Here is a 17011-nt window from a genome sequence, read left to right as displayed (position 1 = left end):
ACAGCTGGGCATCGTGCGCTACAGTAATACATAGTTGACTTGATTTATTATTTTGCCTCCGTTCCCCTCCTCCCTTCCTCTTTCCTCCCTTCCTTTTCTTCCCTCCCTTCCTTCCTCTCTGTAGCTCTGGCTGTCCTGGAACTCATTCTGTAGATTAGGCTAACTTCAGTCTCACAGAGATCTACCTACTCCTGCCTACCAAGTGCTGGCACTAAAAGCTTGTGCCACTATACCAAACTTTCAACTTGATTTATTTTTCCCTCAACTCTAATTATTTCATCTCTGTATTTTATACAGGTAATATTTCTATGTACCTGTAGTATAAACTACTACTTTTTAAAGTTTCAGATGTTTTTATTTACTATTGTTGAAAGTTTCAGAAGTTTTTATCTAAAGGTTCTCAGAAGAAACAAATCATAAAGAGCTAACAACCTGATCAAATGTACAGCTCCCAAACAGCCTTTGGCATCTAAGGAGTCCCGGGAGGGAGACCGCAATCACCTTGACCCAGAGTCTCCTGGCAGTCCCGCAGCGTAGTAGAGTGAAAGCATTAGCTCTTGGTCACTGGTCGCTATGAAAGTCTGTTTATCTATAAGAAAGGTCTTCATAAAATTAGTTTTTAATAATTTGACAGCTGTCTACTATGTGATAGCTAACTGACTTCAATTTTATGTACAGAGGCTGTACTTCCCAAATCTGACCCAGATGAATATGGCACTCAGTACCTATCAGCAGATTCTCCCTTCCCCTTCTGACTGAGCTACCAACTTCCTGTCTTAACTAATGCAAAATATAGCAAGCTGTGAGAGATCCAGGCTGTTAAATGTGCTAGGCACATGGATGCTGCTGCGTTCGGTATGGATGTCCACAAAGGATATTTTAGGATGTGTAGACCCAGTAATACCACAGCTCCTTAAAAAATAAAAAAAAAGGAAGAACAAAGCCTCATTCATTCTATGACTATGTAATTTTCACTAGGATCTACAGAGCAGTAGGGACATTTGAATCTATGAAATGCCACTGCCATCCATCATCAAATACAAGCAATAAAATTTAAGAACTAAAAAATAACTCAGAAGAGCCGGGCGGTGGTGGCACACGCCTTCAATCCCAGCACTCAGGAGGCAGAGGCAGGAGGATCTCTGTGAGTTCGAGGCCAGCCTGGTCTACAAGAGCTAGTTCCAGGACAGGCTCCAAAGCTATAGAGAAACCCCGTCTCGAAAAAACAAAACTCAGAAGAAATAACTGCTTAGCCCTAGCTCCCAAGCTAGGAGGATTTGGTTGGTGGAAACAGGGAGGGCCAGCCACCTGACACAGAACAAAAGAAAAATAGCCCCTGAGGCAGGCAACTGTTCATAGACAGCTGACCAAAGCACAGTCTTTGAAGACAATTTATCACGAGTTTTAGAACTTACACAATTGATTTTTAAAAAGGCGTTAACAACAGTGAATCATCTCTCATGTACTAAAGCAGAAATAACCTGATGAGTCAGGAATTTCACCTTTTCAAAGTTGGTTTTCTACACAGTTGAACACCTGTAGTGATGACGTAAAGATTGAATTATAAGGGCTGGAGAGATGGCTCAGCGGTTAAGAGCATCGTCTGCTCTTCCAAAGGTCCTTAGTTCAATTCCCGGCAACCACATGGTGGCTCATAACCATCTGTAATTAGGTCTGGTGCCCTCTTCTGGCTGCAGACATACACGCAGACAGAATATTGTATACATAAAAAAAAAAAAAAAGATTGAATTATAAGTTTAAAATATCCCCAGAATAAATCTAGGCCTATAGTTTTACTACTAAATTCTATCAAACATTTAAGAAAATAAATTAATAATTGAAATAATTTAACATAAATACCAGAATGCCAGAGTTGGGACACTTGGCAACTCATTTTGTAACTTGATAGTATAATATAAAACCAGATCAAGACATTACCATGAGGCCGAGATGTCTCTGGGTAAAGACAGCTGCTGCCAACCTTATGACCCCATAAGGTCATAAGTTTGATTCCAGAACAAGCAGGATACAAAGAGAACAACTGGCCCTTGGAAGTTGTCCTGAGACTGCCACATGTGTGTTATGACATGTCTGTGCACCCACACACAAATACAAAACAAGTAGATGGAAATGCAATAGGCTTTTAGGGGCTGGAAAGGTGGCTCAGTGGATAAAAGCACTGATGCTCTCCCAGAGGACCTGGGTTTGAGTCCCACCACCCGCATGGTGTCTTTTTGTTTGTTTGTTTTTTGAGACAGGGTTTCTCTGTAGCTTTGGAGCCTGTCCTAGAACTAGCTCTTGTAGACCAGGCTGGCCTTGAACTCACAGAGATCCGCCTGCCTCTGCCTCCCTAGTGCTGGGATTAAAAGCATATGCCACCACCACCCAGCCGCATGGTATCTTACAACTTTCTGTAACCCCAGTTCCAGCGGATCTAAGACAACTTTTCTGGCGTGCATGAGGTACACAGTCATGCATGCAGGCAAGACACCTTGATAATAAATAAAAATATAAGAAAAGGTGACTCAGATTAGTCCTGTCACACATGTGAAACTGAACTTAAGGGAATAATAAGGACAGTGCATCTTGGTAAGTAAATAAACAGGATGTTGACAGGCTGGTGTCTAAATGTGTTTTCCTTGCTTAGGAGAGAGGTGGCATTTTAGTGCAGTTAGACACTAGTGGAGGGGACGGGGTAGTGATGGCACACGCCTTTAATCCCAGCACTTGGGAGCCAGGTGCAGGGAGAACTCCAAGTTTGAGGATAACCTGATCTACAGAGCCCAGGACAGCCAGGGCTACACAGAAAACCCTGTCTCAGAAAACAAAAGCAAACAAACAAACAAAAAAAGACAACAACAACAACAAACCCAACCCCAAACAAACAAAGAAGAGGAGCAGCAGCAGCGGAGGGGAAGCCGCTCAAGCACCGGATGCCAGGACCTGGGACCTGGGAATGCCTGGTTTCTGACCCAGGCTTTTACTTTCTCTGGTTACCAAAAGCCCTTAGTGGTTCCATTCAGGTTCCCATTGACCTTGCCTGAGGTGAGAGGCCAATTGATCCAGAAAGTAATGTTTAGAATCTCTTTTCTTCACAAAAATTTGTGTTTGCTGTACTTGAAATACTATACTAACATGCCTGCCTGGGTTGAATAGAGTTTTACCTGGGGACCACGTGAATGTCTGTACAGAATGCTCCAGATATTGATGGGAAAGCCCAACATTGGCTGAGAAAGACCTGGTAGATGTTGGATTGGGGTTTTCAAGTTAGCATTCTTTCTCATCAAGCAGGATTGGGCAACAACCACTGGCGTCTCTGAGTGGCCAGTACAGGAAGATCTTCCGATTCAAAAATAGAGTTTTTTCTCCATGCAATAGGAAAAGCAGGGTACCTGGGTGAGTCTCTAGACAGTTACGTTAACCCCCAGTCTCGTGATCTCTGGTCCATAGGTCCTCATCTTTGTTGAGTAGTTGTCATGGAGACAGCCACTCAGTGCTCGGTGTGTGTGATGGACTCCAATGTGCTGCCTTCAGCCTTTTCATGAGGGAAATGTGATAACATAATCAATAAGTGGCCTCTGCCTCTAGTCCTGCCAGGGCTCCCCTGGGACTGTGGGGCAGTCATGGGGTCCTGCCCAAAGCCAGTCATCTCCTCTGCTCTCATGGTCCTTTTATTTCTTATATAGGTTCTGAGAGTGACTCAAAACCAGCACGTCATATGTCCTGTATATTCTGTGAGCCCACTGGCCTGTGATTCCATGGAGTCGAGAAATGACAGGGTAACCTCATTGGCACATGTCAAAGGAAGAGCAGTCACTGAGATGACAGCCAAGTCTCCACTGTGGCCTGTAGTCTTCACATAGTGTGGACAGCATGACCCTCCCATGGCCTGTTCTGGCTGCTTCTGGAAGGTGCTGTCAAGGTCTAGCCTTGGGGGTCTTGGTACATGCATGCCATCTTCCCTGTCTAGGCTGTCTTTTGGGAGGTCCTTCTCTTGCCTTCACATTCCATAGACCCTGTCTGTGTTATTGACATGCTCAGTCCCTCTGTGGTTTGAAGTGCTTGCCTGCATCCTCTGTATGCATCTGGTTCCTGAGTGTATCACCATGCCCAGGTTTGTATTGTCTGGGGAGGTGACTGAGGACCAGAGGAAGAAGGGCACTGGCCTTGTGGCGCTGTCTCTTTAAGGGTAGCGACATCACAAGGCTGTGGAAGGCCAGGCAGCGTGGAACTCCGAGGTCTTCGGTTGTTTCTGTGGGGTCTGCGGACTCTGTATTTCCATCTCCATGGGGCCACAGGCCCACATGTAAACAATCTAGGACGCTATGGCAGAGGGCAGTGAGCTGATGAACAGGCTCATGAGTGAGAACGCAGACCTGAAGAAGCAGGTGCGCCTCCTGAAGGAGAACCAGATGCTGAAGCGACTTCTCAGTGAGAGCTGCCAAGAGAGCTGTGGCCGAGGGGGCCGGGACCTGCTCTTTCCCAAGGCCCCTAACTACCCTGAGGCCTGCTCCCCCGGGAATGGAGGTGAGGTGCAGGCCTGCTCATGGGGCACCTTCCAACCTCTCGGGTCAAGTAACCTGTTGGGTGGCATGTCCCAGGGAAAGCCCTTCTCTCAGGGACTCAGTCTACGCCTGAATGGTGGAGTGGGCATGTCAGCTGGTAGATATGCCCACTGGTCATGTCTTCTCAAGACGCTGTAACCTGGATTAAAACAGGCAGGGTGTGAATGCATGGCTCCAGGCCTGCTGAAGTAGTCAGTTCCCTTTCACTGGGCTTAGCTGGGTGTTTTTATCCTGCTTTGTGGCAACGGGTGCCATGTTCTTGTCTTGCCGTGAGACAGGTGTGCCCGCTGGTAGAGCTGAGTGTGTCTCATCCATTCATTTGCCAAAGAGTCCCTTGATTGAACCTGGCTCCAGGAGGGGGGTGCAGCTCCCACCCTAGAGGGAGACTCTGCTGTCAACTCTTAGGTGTGAGTGGGTGGCAAATATTGGCAACCATTTCTTCACCAAATAATATCAACTTAACCCTGTGACATTTTTTAACAGCAAAGAGGGAAAAGCATGTGCAGGGCTGGTGATCAGTTTCTGCAAAACGTAGTTGGTTGTGTTTTAAAAGGTTTGGTAAAAAAAAAAAAAAAGAAATTCTCTTTTCATACATAGTAGTTGGATTTGGAGTGTGTTTGGCAGATGTGACCTGGGACTTTGGTCAGAGTGGTGGGCAGTGGACAGAGGACCCCCATCACTGATGCCTGAGAACTGTAATGATCCAGTAGGTTTGGCTTCCTTAAGGAAGTGATCGCTGTTCATACCACTTAGCCAGAGTGGGAGGCTAGAGATACGTTCCAACTCCCCAAGTCCTTAGGGAAACAAACAGCCTGGTGGCAAACTTTGGAGTTGGCTAGGCTGTAGCCCACTCGTGCGGGGTGTCTTGGAGGTTAGCAATGAACCTGTCGAAAGGGAGACTTTGAGGACCTGTGTTTGGGGTAGTGACTTCTTAGGGTCCACTTTGGATGTCTGCCTCTGTCCTCTGAGCCCAGCCAGCACTGGAAAGGCGTTTTGGAGCACACTGGGGTCCGGTAGGCACAAAGCCTAGAGGGTTAGAGGAGCCCTTCACCACACTGAGTCCAAAGCAGAGCCTTGAAGAGGGAGCTTGGCTAGTCAGGGGACTTCCGTGGGAGCTGGAGCTGGGATGGAGATGGGGTTGCTGACAAATGGCCGAGAAACAGAACCTTTGTTGGCGGGACTGTGTTCATGCAACTGGGCCGCGTGTGACGTCCTGCAGCGAATGTGTGAAATTTGTGACAGTGGCTGTGGAGGTGCTAGTCCCTGTGTCTCATTGTTGTTGACCACTGTTGGAGACTGACAAGCCTCATGCTACCTGACCAAGTCCCAAGGGTGTGAGACAGGGATCTAGTTTCATACTTCCCGCATGTGAAATGCAGTTCCCAGAACTATGTGTTGAAGAGACCCTTTTCTCAGAATTTTGAGGTTTTTTTAAAATATTTATTTATTATGTATACAATATTCTGTTCTGTGTGTATGCCTGCAGGCCAGAAGAGGGCACCAGACCTCATTCCAGATGGTTGTGAGCCACCATGTGGTTGCCAGGAATTGAACTCAGGATCTTTGGAAGAACAGGCAATGCTCTTAACCACTGAACCATCTCTCCAGCCCCCTTTTTTTTTGCTTTTTTGAGACAGGGTTTCTCTGTGGTTTTGGAGCCTGTCCTGGAACTAGCTCTTGTAGACCAGGCTGGTCTCGAACTCACAGAGATCCGCCTGCCTCTGCCTCCCTTGAGTTTTGGTTTTCTGCCTTTTTTAATTTTTATTATTTATTTATTTATTTATTTATTTATTTATTTATTTATTTATTTATTTATTTATTTTTGAGACAGGGTTTCTCTGTAGTTTTGGAGCCTGTCCTGAAGGTTGCTCTATAACCAGGCTGGCCTTGAACTCACAGGGATCTGCCTGCCTCTGCCTCCAGAGGCACGGTTTTCTGCTTCTTACAGAGCCATTTTACATCCATTTCCAAGAGAAGCTCCCCTGCCAACATTTCTAGTGGGGTCCAATTGCCCATAAGGCTCTTTGGTGCTTTGCGAAGTGTCTGGGTAGGGGCTGTGAGGCCTTTAAGGACCTAGGGGTCTCACAGGGCAGACACGAGGTGCAGTATCTTGCTGGCAAGTAGTTGTGTTAGCTTCTTAGAAAACACTTTGGGGACAGAGCAGTTGGTTCCTGCATGTGTACATTTTAAGACAGAACTTTTGATAGGCTCTTAAAAACACTTTCTCAAGTACGCTTGCTTTCTTGCTAAGAGAACAAGCTCTGGTTAGATGAGAACCTCCCAAGTCAAAGAGCGGACTGGGGAGGCGTGTGGGAAACAAGGGCAGTCCAATTGCACGCACCTGCGCTCAGGCGTGGCCGCAGAAGGGCTCGCCGAGAGCAAGGGGGCACATCCCGAGAGGCCGGCCACAGCTTTGTCCTTTTTTTTTTTTTCAAGTACAGAGCCTAACCCAGCTAAACAAGTCCCCTACCACTGAGCCACCACCCCTAACCACAGCTTCGCTTTTAGACTGGGAAGGGGTGAAAAGTCACTGGGTGAGCGGCATGGGCCAAGAGGCAGAGGAACCAGGTGGTTCACAAGTGGTTGGGTATGACTAAATTTTACGTTGCAGGAAAACTTGCAGGATGAGACCATTTGTGATGGACTTAAAAAGCACGCAGGCGTCACTCCCGTGGATGTGGTTGTGAGCACAGCAAGGCCCGCGTGCTTGCTGTTGAGTTAATGGGACGGGGCTCCCTCCGTCTCAGGGTGAAGTGCTAAGAAGGCGCCAGAGCTCTGGGTTGGGAGCGAGAGTTTCCATCCGCATCTCTGTGCTTCCAGCCATGCCTGAGTACCTCCAGTCTGACTTACTGCTCTTTTCTTCTCCTCTCCAGGTCCAGATTTCGGAAGGTTTGCCAGTGTCCCTGACACACCCTCTCAGCTACAGACGTCTTCCCTGGAGGACCTGCTGTGCTCACACGCCCCACTCTCCAGTGAGGATGACGCCTCCCCTGGCTGTGCCACCTCCTCTCAGGTGCCTTTCAAGGCCTTCCTCACCCCTCCAGAACTGCACTCACGCATTGCCGACAGGAAGCTCTCGCCACTCCTGAGCCCCTTGCAGGATTCCCTGGCTGACAAAACCCTGCTCGAGCCCAGGGAAATCGCGCGGCCTAAGAAGGTGTGCTTCTCGGAGAGTAACCTGCCCACTGGGGATAGGAGCAGGCGGACCTATTACCTCAATGGTATGGTACACACAGGTGGCCCTGGGTGGGGAAAACCATGTTCAGGAGACTTGGCTGAGGCTAGCTTTCCCAGTGGTGATGAGCAGGGAGGAAAGCCAGGGAGGGCCAGGGACCAGGCTTATGTCTGTCTGTCCTGGACTCTTGGGAAAAAATGGAGTTGCTTGTCCTTATATTTAGTTGCAAAATCTGTGTAAGCGATTCTGGATATAAGTCCTTTCTGGGGGGGGGGGGTTGCCTCCCAGCCTGCGTGTTCTCCACTGTTTACTGGTTCGTTCGGGGAAGGAGGAAACTACTGAACATAGTCAAGTCAACTTCCTGATAGTTTTCTTTTGCAGTTCATACTTTCTGTGTTCAATTTCAAAAGTCCTTGTTAAACACGAGGTTATAGATTCTCTTTTAGAAGTTTTAATATCTTTAGGTTGTGGATTTAGGTTTCTTACCAGTTACAAGCTTTTTGTTTGTTTGTTTTGGTTTGGTTTTTTTTGGTCTGTGGTATGTGGTTTGCACGTAGAAGCTACTTCCCAACACCAATCCTTGAAATATGGTTCTTCCCCATGGAACTACTACTTTTGACTGCACCTTGTCAAAAACTGACCTTCTTCCTGCATGTGAGTCTATTTTTGGACTCGTATGTGGCTCAATGCATCCGTCTGTGTAGATCCACTTGCACTGGTGGCTTTATGTAAAATCAGGTCGTCCTGGGTGTTCCAGGACCTTCATGCTTCTGCACCCTCTTTAGAATCAGATTGGCTATTTTTACAAAAGAAAGTCTGATGCAGTCTTGGCTGGAAAGATCTTGGATTGCTAGACCAATTAATTTTTAGATCAACAGCAGCTTTGAGAAATTGACATATTTTAGTTTTTATTTATTTAATAATTTTTGAACATGATTATATGATTTCCCCTTCTCTTTTCTCTCTCCAACCCCTCCTATGTACCCCTTCTCTCAAATTCATGATGGCTCCTTTTTCTTTAGTTGTTAATACATGTGTGTGTATGTGTTCCTAACTATATAAATAAACACAACCTACTCATTCTGTATAATTTTACTTCTATCTATGCCAAGAGTTGGCCACTTGAATTTTTAAATTCACACTGTACATTTATATTAATTGATGTGTGTAAATATTGTTTATTTTTTCATTTGTTTGCTTTTGAGACAGAGTCTTTCTAAGCATCTCCCACTGTCCTGGAACTCACGATATAGACCAGGCTGACCTCGAACTCACAGAGATCCGCCTGCCTCTGCATCCCAAGTGCTGGTATTAAAGGTGTGCAGCATCATGTACTGGCCGTAAATGTTATTAACAACATTTTACATCTCTTATACATGCAAATACCTCTATATATTCCTATAGATAGTTACTATATACCTGTATATTAACCTCTGTGATAGTTAATTTATGTGTCATATAGCAGCCTCTTGGGCTAGGGCACCTAGTCATTGAGCCATCCATTATCCTGGGTATGCTAGTAAAGTTTTTTTTATGAGATTAATATTGAAATTGGTAGACTAGAAAAAGTGAATCTCCATCCTCACTGTGGGTAGTCTTTGAATTAGTTGAAGGCCTTGAAGAGATCCCCTGAGAATTCTGCTTTCAGATCTGGACCTTAAATATCAGTTCTTTTTGGTTTCTATGACACTAGCCTTTGGGTAGGAATTTTATCTACATCATCAGGTCTCCTGACTTTCCGTTTGCCAACTGCAGCTCTCAAGATCTGTGGGATTTCATAATCCTGTGAATCCCTTATAATGAATCTCTCTCTATGCACACACACACACACACACACGCACATACATACACACACATGTACTCCCAGTGGTTCTATTTCTTTGGAGAACATTGATAATTACAATTTGTGTCCTAAATACTTACCAAACTAGTAACTGTTTTGATAGATTCCTTCTGTGTTGTTTGTTGTTGCTGTTTGCAATACAGGAACTGAACCCAGTTTCCCCAGCATGCTAGGCAAGCACCCTGTTTACTCCTGAACTATGTGTCTTGCCCAGTTATGTCGCTTGTGAAGGAAGACAAGCTCATTGTTAACTCTGCCTTTGATTTCTTTTTCTTATTCTATTACACTGGCTAGGTCTGTAAACCAGTGTGGCGTGGGAATGAAGACAATGACACCTTCGTCTTTTTCTAGTTAGGGAACTTTCATGTGTTAACTATGAAGTTTGACCCCAGTTAAGGTTCTTGTAGATGCCTCTTATTAGGTTAAAGAAATTCCCTTTGGTCTCTAGTTTGTTGATTTATCACAAGCACTTGGTAGAATTTTGTTAAATACTTTTTCAGCATTTATTGAGATGAATATTTTTTTGTGATGCATTAAGATATTTTAACTTTTCCTCTCTGTGAAGGGAACACTGGAAGCAAGCTACTTATGAAGAGAGCTTTGTTTTGGCTCATGGCTTGGGAGACTCAAGGTACCCCCTGTAGTTGTGATTCTGGTGAGGGAGGCACAGGTGAGAAGTGGAAAGGACAGAAGGCTCAAGTCCCACAGTGCTGTGCGAGGGCACACACTCAGTGAGCTAAGGACCTACCACCAGGCTCTACTCCTTTAAAGGCCCATAGTACCCACCCTCAAGCCAAATCTGGGCATTCAGACCTTTGGAGATTCCATTCATATCATTGCTTATGGTAAATCATGCTGATTAATTTTTTAGTGTTAAACCATCCTTCCTGAGACAAACCTCGTTCGATGATGATATATTTTACTTTTTCACCTTGTTGAATTCTGTTTGATAATTTTTTTTTTGTTAAGATTGTGCGCTATTCATGTGAGATACCATTCTTCAATTTTCTTGTAATACAGTTTTCTGATTTGGTATAAATTGTTGGCCCCAAAGAATGAGATAGACAGTGTTACTGTCTTCTTATTTAGTTGGAAGAATTTATATTTTATTTTCTTTCTTTCTCTTTCTTTCTTTCTTTCTTTCTCTCTCTTTTCCTCCTTTTTTTTTTTTTTTGAGACAGGGTTTCTCTGTGTAGCCCTAGCTGTCTTGGACCTTGCTCTGGCCTTGAACTCAGAGATCCACCTGCCTCTGCTTCGCGAGTACTGGGATTAAAGCATTTGCCACCACCGCCCAGCTCTTATTTATTTCTTACACATTTGTCAGAATTCACCACTAAACCACCTTGACCTTGAAATGTCTTTCTTTTCTTATTGATTTTATTGAGCTATACATTTTTCTATGCTCCACTCCCTGCCTCTCCCCTCTCCCCTTCAACCCTCTCCATGGTCCCCATGCTCCCAGTTTACTCAGGAGATCTTGTCTTTTTCTACTTCCCATAGATTAGATCTTTGTATGTCTCTCTTTGGGTCCTCATTGTGGTCTATGTTCTCTGGGATTGTGATTTGTAGGCTGGTTTTCTTTGCTTTATGTTTAAAAACCACTTATGAATGAGTATATATAATAATTGTCTTTCTGGGTCTGTGTTACCTCACTTAGTATGGTGTTTTCTAGCTCCATCCATTTTCCTGCAAATTTCAAGATGTTGTTTTTTTTCTACTGTGTAATACTCCATTGTGTAAATGTACCACATTTTCCTTATCCACTCTTGGGTTGAGGGGCATTTAGGTTGTTTCCAGGTTCTGGCTATGACAAACAATGCTGCTATGAACATAGTTGAGCAAGTGTCCTTGTGGTATGATTGAGCATCCTTTGGATATATACCCAAAAGGTGTATTGCTGGGGCTTGAGGAAGATTGTTTCCTAATTTTCTGAGAAATCGCCATGCTGATATCCAAAGGGGCTGTACCAGCTTGCACTCCTATTAGCAATGGAGGAGTGTTCCCTTTACCCCACATCCTCTCCAGCATAAGTTGTCATCAGTGTTTTTGATCTTGGCCATTCTTATAGGTGTAAGATGGAATCTCAGAGTTGTTTTGTTTTGCATTTCTCTGACGGCTAAGGATGCTGAGCATTTCCCTTAAGTGTCTTTTAGCCATTTTAGATTCCTCTATTGAGAGCTCTTTGTTTAGGTCTATATCAATTTTTATTGGATTATTTGTTCTTTTGATGACCTATTTCTTGAGTTCTTTGTATATTTTGGAGATCAGACCTCTGTCTGATGTGGGGTTAGTGAAGATCTTTTCCCATTCTGTAAGCTGTTATTTTGTCTTGTTGATCATGTCCTTTGCTTTACAGTTTTTCAGTTTCAGGAGGTCCCATTTATTAATTGTTTCTCTCAGTGTCTGTGCTACTGAGGTTATATTTAGGAAGTGTTCTCCTGTGCCAATGCGTTGAAATTTATTTCTAATGATTTTTTTAAAAGATTTATTTGTGTTTTATGTGTATTCATGTTTTGCCTGTGTGTATCTCTGTGTACTGACTACATGTACAGTGCCTGTGCAGCCAGGAGACGGACTCGGATTCCTTGGAACTAGAGTTAAAGATCACAACCAAACCACCATGTGGGTGCTGGGAACCGAACCCAAGTCCTCTAAGAGAAACAAGTGCTCTTAACTTCTATGCTGTCCTTCAGTTCCTGTAAGAATGTTTTGTAGGGGCTGGAGAGATGGCTCAAGGTTAAGAGCATTGCCTGCTCTTCCAAAGGTCCTGAGTTCAATTCCCAGCAACCACATGGTGGCTCACAGCCATCTGTAATGGGGTCTGGTGCCCTCTTCTGGCCTGCAGGCATACACACAGACAGGATATTGTATACATAATAAATGAATAAAAAAGAGAATGTTTTGTAACTACAAATACATTTTGCTGAATAAGTATATTCTGTAGTTATCTATTTGTTTTTGCATGAGATTTGGTAGTTTGTGTATTTCTGATGATGTGTTCTGTTTCATCTAGGTTGCTATTTTTTTGTGTGTAAAGCTATTCCTAATATTTTCTTATTATCCTCCCTGTGTCGTTAGAGTGGTATCCTTTCTAATTTTCGATCACAGCTATTTTTGTATTTTATTCTACCCTAATATCTCTAGCTAGAGATGCATCAATTATATTGACTTTTTTCCTTGATGTACAGGCAGATTTTGAAATTCTAGGTAGGACTAGGAAGGAGTCCTAGAATTCTAGGTAGAATATGTTCCATCTGCCTAATTAATGCTTGTAGGATACAGAGGAGAGAGAGAGAGAGACCCCAGCATGAGAAATGCAGGGGCTGGGAAGACGGCTCAGTGGGTAAAGTGTCTGCTGTGTAAGCATGAAGTCCCAATGGTTCATGAGCCGAGAAAGAGGCTGGAGATTTAAATGCACAGACGCCCGGCGACATGGGTCATCCTTGAATTCCCCAAGAATGCCCCCTTTATTGTGATCCAGGGCAGCTTATATAGGGATCCTTAACTAATAGCCATGCCCCAGCCAAACCTACCAGAAACCACTCCCCTGCCATCAGGAACTCCTGAGGGTCTCGTGCTCAGAGCAGCTGCAAACACAGGAAAACAAGTTGTTCTGCTCAGAGAAGCTTGCAAGCATAGCGAGTTCTTTACAGGAGATTCGGGGTCTGGGGGTCACAGCCCCCAACACTGAGGTTCCCTCAAAGGATTCTCATGTGAATGAGTCAACTCTGTCAAGGTTAAGAAATGAAAACAGGGCTGCTTGCTGGTCTGCCATGCTTGGAAGGACATTCCCTGTCAGGAGTATCACTCTCTCTGAAAAAGCTCTCTTCTTCCAACTAGACTGAGCCAGGGCACAGAGAAAAGCAAAGTTCACTCTCTTTCCTGGTCTGTGCCCTCTGCTTGTTTTCATAACCAGAGCAGGCTGTGGGGAGAGTATAGTTCTGCAGGGACCATGAACCCAAAGTCGTTGACTCCTACTGCTTGAGAGGCTGTGCAGGCGGTCAGGATGTGCGTCCTTGGCCTCTCTGCACTGACTGGCAGTGACGAGCTCTCCAGAGCACACTTGGGAAGTACACAGACTATCTAGCTTTGGGAGAGGCTGGTGTCTTGCAAGGAGGGTATACTACCTGATCCTACTTCCAAGTACCCTGCTATACAGAGCAGTGAATGGCCTGGCCTCTCATCTGCCCTGTCCCCTATTCTGTGAACCTGGGTCAGAGTTCCTGTTTCTCCTGTCTATTCAAGCTTCTCTCTGGTTGTTTCACTTACCAGAGGAACCGGTATTCAAAGGTATACATGATTTTTGGCAGCATTGTCCTGGTCAATGTGTATCCCAGCCCCTCGCTTAGGACCTGACACCTGATGGACAACTGCTTGACCAAAGGCATTGGCAGAGCTCGCTCTGGGCCTGCCCCTTCATTCCATCATGGCTGTAAGGAGGACAGCAGGTCATTCAGGGTCTCAGGCTGATGTGGACATACTGACAATGCTCAAAGACACAAGGCACCAGCAGCAGGGTCCAGGGCCCACTTCTCTGTGTGGTTATCAGCATCTTGTGTATGGACGTTGAGCTACTGCGGTGAGCGCAGGTCCTAGGCTTCCTCAGCCATGTGATGGTTATAGTTGCAGTCTTTGGGTTGGACCCATAGGACCTCACCAAACTGACACCCAGTCAGGGCTTGTGTCACAGGGCTGGTCTGGAAGGTGCCTAGGTGTGAGCATGCCGTCCCGTGTCTTCTGTCAGGATGGGCGTGTGAAGCTCAGGAGAGATGATTCTAAGTGAGAGCAGCATGTGGGATGTGGGGTGGGGACCCCCCAGGTCAAGTTACCTGTGCTGTTCTGCTCTGTCATGTAGGAACTGGACAGAGAGGGGACAGAGAGCTGACCCCCTCAGAGTGACTGGTCAATACGCATCCTGTAGATACCGGAGTTTTCTCTCAAAGTCAGAAGAGGTTCATTTCTCAAAGAGCCTAAGGTTTCGAAAGGCTGTTGATATATACTACATTGTTTGATAATGATTTCTGTGACACCAGAGGCTGCTGCAGGCAGAGGGGTTATTTGGGGGCTGTTTTTTTGGAGGGGGGTATGCCAGGGTGAAGTGTGATCCAAGTGTTCCAAGAAGAAAATCCTCAATCTGCCCATTATCCTCTCCACAGACATAGGCAAGATTGGGTTGATAATGAACTTTAGACACCAGCCAGTCTTTGAGGGCGATGTTTGTGGACCTCTAGAATCTGGCCCTTTCCAGAGCTAGGCTGTGATGCTCTACAGTCCTCAGACAAAGCTGAGTTGGTAGGGCGACAGAATAGCATTTGGAAACAACAGGGAGCACCCCATTCTACCTGGATAGACCCCAGTGCTATCCTCCCCAGGACCCCCACTGTGTTCAGGTCCACATTGCAATCTCAGGCAGAGAATGGAACCACTGTGCCAAGGTCCCATCCCAGGAAAACATGCAGAGAACAGAGAGAGAGAGAGAGAGAGAGAGAGAGAGAGAGAGAGAGAGAGGGAGGGAGAGGGAGAGGGAGAGGGAGAGAGAGATAAAAAACAGTCCCCTCTCTGGATCCAAACATCTTAGCTTTAAAGACTTTTATTTACTCTGGCAGTGGGGGGGGCAAAGGTATCTTGGTACCCTGAAACGGTCAGGATGGCACCTATCTCATCCAGAAATCCAGAGTTTTGCGGGTGCGGAGAAGGATGGCCGCATTGTTGGGGAGATCGCGTTCCAGCTTGACCGGCGTATCCTGGCCTATGTGTTCCCAGGGGTGACGCGCCTCTACGGCTTCACAGTATCCAACATCCCTGAGAAGATCAAACAGGTACACTGTCTTTGTTGGCCCAGGTCAGGGCTGGTACTGGGGTTATATCTGGTGCTGGCGAGTGCTTGAAGACCCTTGACTCTTTGTGGGTCCAAGTGCAAACCCCCTAAGGGCTCATCCTTCTAAAGTGCTGAAAGGGGCCTAGGGCCTCCATTTCCCCTCTAAGCCCGCAAGTCTGCTCTGTCCCGCCTACCTCCACTAGGGTCAGAGACTTCTCTGACCTGGTCCCTTGTCTCTACTACTCTGTGCCCCTCAGACATCTATCAAGTCCCTAGATGGCTCCGTGGATGAGAAGAAGCTGCGAGAGTTGACGCATCGCTATCTGACCCTGACAGCGCGGCTGGAGAAGCTGGGCTACAGCCGCGAAGTGCACCCGGTGTTCAGCGAGTTTCTCATCAATACCTATGGCATCCTGAAGCAGCGTCCGGACTTGCGGGCCAACCCACTGCACAGCAGCCCCGCTGCGCTGCGCAAGCTAGTCATTGATATTGTGCCCCCCAAGTTCCTGGGTGACTCCCTTCTACTGCTGAACTGCCTGTGTGAGCTCTCCAAGGAGGACAGTAAGCCACTCTTCGCCTGGTGAGCCGCTCGTCTCACCCTTCCTGCAATAAACGTGTTTATTCCAAACCCGGGGGCCCCCTGCGTCCTCCCGCATGGAAAGCTGTCTGCTCAGCTACAGTGGGGAGAGGCCTCCTCCACGTCTGCGCTTGCCCTGGGCAGCCAGCAGGTCGGGCTGCTCACAGCTGTGGGGCACCTGTTGCTTTATTAAAAGCTTATTTATTTGTTTGCCTTACCTCTGGCTCTTTGAGGGCGTGGTGAGGTGTTTTGGTCTCTGCTGGCCTGCAAGAGCCATGGATCGTGTTTATGAGCAGAACCTGGGGCTGAGCTGATGCTGGGACCCTTGACTCCAGGACTGTGGCCACCTGCCTTCTCTCAGAGGTAGCTCAGCATCCTTGGAGGCCTCGGTCTCACCCTTGAGAGGACCAGCAAGTCCTCTTGCACTTTGGGATTCCCCAGAAGCAGAGCTGGAGGCAAAATGGTTGTGGAACCTGCAGAACCTATCAGAACAGATGTCTCTGCAATCAAAGTTAGGGACTTTGGTCTATGACAACAGTGTGCGTTAAGTCTGCTTGGCCTGTGTGACTGAGCATGTACTGTGCCCAGGATATGCTCTGAGGAGCAGGAACATAGGGAAGGGATCACTAAGAGCTGCGGGGGCCTAGTTCTTGGTTCCCAGGAGCCTACAATGCTCTTGGACATTGGCCAGAGTGTCAAGGCTGCTGCGACTCCCGTCAATTCCCACCCCACAGGGGCGCGTGTACACTGCCATAGCGTCAACCCTACAGCTAACAGATGGATGTCTCAGCGAATCAGTGGGGTTGGGGCTAGGCATCCATCCAAAGACCTGGACTGCTGTGACTCTGGGCAGGTGTAAGAGCTAAAGTGGCTCAGTCAACGCAGGTAGCCACCCCAAGCCGCTCCCTGTGCTAGCCTCTGAGTTTTGAGGGTAGGGCTTCTGTCTTGTTCACTAAATTGTCAGAGCCAGAATACTGAGTGACACTCTCAAGGGACCCCACTCTGCTCGGTCTATGTGTTCAGTTCTGAGATT

General features: G+C 46.4%; 1 protein-coding gene across 2 annotated transcripts; it reads left to right on the top strand.

The window, feature by feature from the left end:
* The first annotated feature begins 4325 nt into the window (after window positions 1–4325).
* Spatc1l (spermatogenesis and centriole associated 1 like) lies at window positions 4326–15985 on the top strand. 2 transcript variants are annotated; one of them, XM_050143855.1, is made up of 4 exons: window positions 4326–4527; window positions 7439–7786; window positions 15251–15402; window positions 15659–15985. In XM_050143855.1, exons 1-4 carry the CDS (start codon window positions 4326–4328, stop codon window positions 15983–15985), a joined length of 1029 nt encoding a protein of 342 aa, XP_049999812.1. The 2 variants fall into 2 exon arrangements, with proteins under 2 accessions (XP_049999812.1, XP_049999819.1); XM_050143862.1 differs by lacking the exon at window positions 15659–15985 and having other exon boundaries at window positions 7439–7722; window positions 15251–15352.
* The last annotated feature ends 1026 nt before the right edge of the window (window positions 15986–17011 follow it).

Source organism: Alexandromys fortis, unplaced genomic scaffold, assembly GCF_014885135.2.
Source record: "Alexandromys fortis isolate MF-2015 unplaced genomic scaffold, M_Fortis_MF-2015_v1.1 scaffold_9, whole genome shotgun sequence".
NCBI lineage: Eukaryota > Metazoa > Chordata > Mammalia > Rodentia > Cricetidae > Alexandromys > Alexandromys fortis.
The sequence above is the reverse complement of the archived record's forward strand: the minus strand, read 5'-3'. Positions and strand labels throughout refer to the sequence as shown.

Coding starts and splice junctions, on each gene's coding strand:
- Spatc1l (XM_050143855.1), top strand. CDS start 4,326: ATGGCAGAGGGCAGTGAGCTGATGAACAGGCTCATGAGTGAGAACGCA. Junction 7,787..15,250: donor GCGGACCTATTACCTCAATG/GTATGGTACACA, acceptor TATCTCATCCAG/AAATCCAGAGTTTTGCGGGT. Junction 15,403..15,658: donor TCCCTGAGAAGATCAAACAG/GTACACTGTCTT, acceptor TGTGCCCCTCAG/ACATCTATCAAGTCCCTAGA.